The sequence below is a fragment of the Wyeomyia smithii genome, chromosome 2 (assembly GCF_029784165.1).
Source record: "Wyeomyia smithii strain HCP4-BCI-WySm-NY-G18 chromosome 2, ASM2978416v1, whole genome shotgun sequence".
Lineage (NCBI taxonomy): Eukaryota > Metazoa > Arthropoda > Insecta > Diptera > Culicidae > Wyeomyia > Wyeomyia smithii.
In genome coordinates, this window is record NC_073695.1 from 151,204,020 (window position 1) to 151,208,083 (window position 4,064).

A 4,064-nucleotide genomic window follows, 5' to 3' on the forward strand; every position below is an offset into this window, starting at 1 on the left:
ACTTTGCATTTGACACTAAGATTGTTGGATTTTGTCCAGCCATTTTTGGAAAAACGAGTGAATTTGGAAAGTCATCGGAACATGTTTCTTTTTACAACTTCTGAACCACGTGTCTGATCATTATAAAATTCATGAATCAACTTTTACTTAGCCCGTTCATTTGATACTAATATTGTTCAAATCGGTCCTGTAGTTTCTGAGATAATGAAGTTTCGTGATTGTCACATTTTGATACATTACAGACAAAATTACAATCCGATTACAGTGAAATTGAACAGGGTGTTAAGAGGCAGCTAGACCTTTCATTTGACACTAATTTTGTGGAAATCGATTCAGCCATCTATCTCTGAGCAAAAAGAGTAAGTTTAGGTATTTTTCGGAATATGTTTCTTTTCATAGCTAAATTTCACATTTTTAAACATAACAGGCAAAGTAATAATACGATTGCAAAAAAATCAATAGGGTCTTATGACCTCCCTTTAGACCTTCCATATGACACTGATTTTATGGAAATCGGTCCAGCCATCTCTGAGAAACATGAGTGAGATTAAACAGTCTCCAGAACACGTTTCTTTAAATAACTTGTGAACCACAAGTTCAACCTTTATGAAATTCAAAAGTTAAGGGTTTTCTAGGTAGCTCGTTCATTTAAAACTAATTTTGTTCAAATCGGTTGTGTAGTTTATGATATAATGATGTTTCGTAATTTTTACATTTTGATACATAACCTCTAAACTAAAATCCGATTACAATAAAATTCAATAGGGTCTAATGGGGCAACTAGACCTTCCATTTGCAATTAGTTTCATGAAAATCGGTCCAGCCATCTCTGATAAATCGAGTGGGATTGGGAGAGCGTTACACACACACACATACATACAAAAAATGCTCAGCTCGTCGAACTGAGTCGAGGGATAAACGACATTCGGCCCTTTTGAGGACTTTTATACCTACCTTTAGTTTTTGCAGTGATTGCTATACCTTTCTAGGAGAAAGACAAAAATATTGAACATTTGAGAAAGGTCGGCAACGGGCCTCCCGACAAAGCTTTCTTACGATGTCGAAACAAGAGCGTTGTACGACCTTTACGTCGACATATTTTAATACTTCTTTTGATTCTACCAATAAACTGTTTGCAGTTCGTTGATTTCCCGTTATTTTTGTACCGAAGGAACTCAAAGTCCCAAAGAAAATTGTCGATTGGATGACACTGAGGTAGATTCGTTGGGTTGCGTATCTGGGGTACAGAAAGAGTCGAGTGGTTGATCAGGAACGTTTGTGTTTTTTACCTAATGTGATGATATTTTATCTGGCCAAAAACAGATTTTTCATCTGTATGGTATTTTTTTGGAATAAATGAGATATTTCTACTTAAATTCTATAGTGAAGTGAAAGTGAAGTGAAGTTTTCCAGTTATGCCTGGAAGAAATAAAAAAGCTCGCTCCGATGCGGCTTCAAGAAAACGTGAGGCATCTCCTCAAAGTGACACTGAAGGTATCACCAGCACTTTCATTAGCAGGTATGTCTGTAGGTAATAATTTAAATTCAGATAACAAATTTCAGACAAATAATCCTGTTCAGGCAACACCAGGCTGTTCATATGCCAGTGTCCTTTCAGGTAATATTTCAAATTCAAACAGTAACAAACCATTCGTGTTTGGTGCTGAAAAGTCAGCCAGTATTGATTTAGGTATTCCAACACCCGAAAAGATTGATTACCTACAACAATCTATGCTGCAGTTAATGTCCGCTTTGTTGAACTGTAACTCGATGCATGAGGCTGCTCAAGTAGGTATGAAATTTACAACTAAAATGTTATGAAATTGAAATTCAGCAATGATTTTAAATAATGCTGTAAATTTTCTAAATTGGAATGCTCGCTCTTTAAAAGCGAAAGAGGATGAATTTTTCAATTTTTTAACAGTCCACGATGTGCATATTGCAGTTGTGGCTGAAACGCTTTTAAAGCCAAATATTAAACTAAAAAAGAACCCAAATTATATGGTTCATAGGTTTGATGAAATTGATGTTGCCGGTGGTGGAGTTGCAATAGTTATCCACCGTCGAATGAAACATCGTGTTTTACCCCATCTTGAAACCAAAGTTATCGAGAGTTTGGGAATTGAAATTGAACAAGTATTGGCATTTTATTTATAGCCGCAGTGTATTTGCCTTTTTAATGCACTGGTGAGCGAAAAAATTATTTCAAAGGAGATTTGCAAAAACTCACAAGAAATAAATCGAAATTTTTAATCATCGGTGATTTTAATGCGAAACATCGATCTTGGAATAATGCTCAAAGCAATTCCAATGGCAAAATATTGTTTAATGATTGCTCGGCTCGGGGATTTTATTCAGTTTTATTTCCAAATGGTCCTACATGTTATTCTTCTATTAGGAATCCATCTACAATTGATTTGGTACTAACAAATCAAAGTCATTCATGCAGTGATTTATTAACTCATACTGACTTTGATTCTGGTCATCTTCCTGTAACATTTTCTATTTCCCATGAAACTATTTCAAATCCCACTAGATCTGTGTTAAATTATCACAAGACTAATATCGTTCTACGATCGAAGAAAATTTGAATGATGATATTATTTTACAAAATAGCGTTGACATTGACAGAGCATTAGGTAATTTTATCAGCTTAATTCTCAATGCCCGTAATTTATCAGTTCCTAAGGCTCGAAGGAAATTTAATACACCAATTATTAACAGTGAACTTCAACTTCTTATACATTATGCTTTGAAAATTATTTTTCAAGAATTACAAAAGGAAATTAAACATCACTCTCTTGCGAAATGAGAATTATGAGAGAAGTTGAACAACTAAAACCTTATTCAAAACCTTTCTGTCGAATTCCTTTTCTATATCTAGAAGAGCAGCTCCAGTCGAATAGCCTTCAGATTTATGAGTTCAAATCATATTTGTTACTCTAACTGATGAGTGGAATGCCCATGGCGAAAACCAAACTGCTCATTTGCAAAAATTGAGTTCTCATTAATATGTGTTATCATTCTATTAATAATTATTCTTTCAAAAAGTTTGCTAATAGAGGAAAGTAAACTAATTGGTCGATAACTTGATGCCTCAGCTGGATTCTTTTCGGGTTTTAAAATTGGAGTGACTTTGGCATTTTTCCATTTCGTAGGAAAATGTGCTAGTGCAAAGCATCTGTTAAAAATTTTTACCAAGAAATTTAAAGAGTTTTCGGGAAGTCTTTTGATGAGGATATAGAAAATCCCATCATTTCCTGGTGCTTTCATGTTTTTGAATTTTTTGAGAATAGTTCGCACCTCATTCAAGTTTGTTTCCAATACCTCTTCAGAAAAAAATTCTTGGGTGGTGATCTGGTCATACTTTTGGTTTACTTTATTTTCAATAGGACTTATTACGTTCAAATTGGAGTTATGAACACTCTCAAACTGCTGAGCAAGTTTTTGAGATTTTTGTTCATTCGTTAGAAAAATGCAATCCCCATCTTTAAGAACTGGAATGGGCTTCGAAGGTTTCTTAAGAACCTTCGAGAGCTTCCAGAAAGGTTTTGAATAAGGTTTTAGTTGTTCAACTTCTCTCATGATTCTCATTTCGCAAGAGAGTGAATCTATGTTTAATTTCCTTTTGTAATTCTTGAAAAATAATTTTCAAAGCAGGATCACGAGATCTTTGGTATTGACGTCTCCGTATGTTCTTCAAATGTATAAGAAGTTGAAGTTCACTGTCAATAATTGGTGCATTAAATTTCACTCGAGCCTTAGGAACTGATAAATTTCGGGCATTGAGAATTAAGCTGATAAAATTATCTAATGCTCTGTCAATGTCAACACTATTTTGTAAAATAATATCATCATTCAAATTTTCTTCGATCGTAGAACGATATTAGTCTTGTGATAATTTAACACAGATCTAGTGGGATTTGAAATAGTTTCATGGGAAATAGAAAATATTACAGGAAGATGACCAGAATCAAAGTCAGTATGAGTTAATAAATCACTGCATGCATGACTTTGATTTGTTAGTACCAAATCAATTGTAGATGGATTCCTAATAGAAGAAT

The 4,064-nt window shown here is 34.1% G+C and overlaps 1 protein-coding gene across 1 annotated transcript in view; it reads right to left on the reverse strand.

Moving 5' to 3' along the window:
• The window catches only part of LOC129720764 (uncharacterized protein DDB_G0287625-like), a gene marked incomplete at both ends in the record, with an annotated part of 1,973 nt that extends 1,299 nt beyond the window's left edge, over positions 1-674 (reverse strand). The window contains one exon of the mRNA XM_055672471.1: positions 660-674. Within this exon, the coding sequence (XP_055528446.1) occupies positions 660-674 (15 nt within the window). The remainder of the gene's footprint in view (positions 1-659) is intronic.
• Between the last annotated feature and the right edge of the window lie 3,390 nt (positions 675-4,064).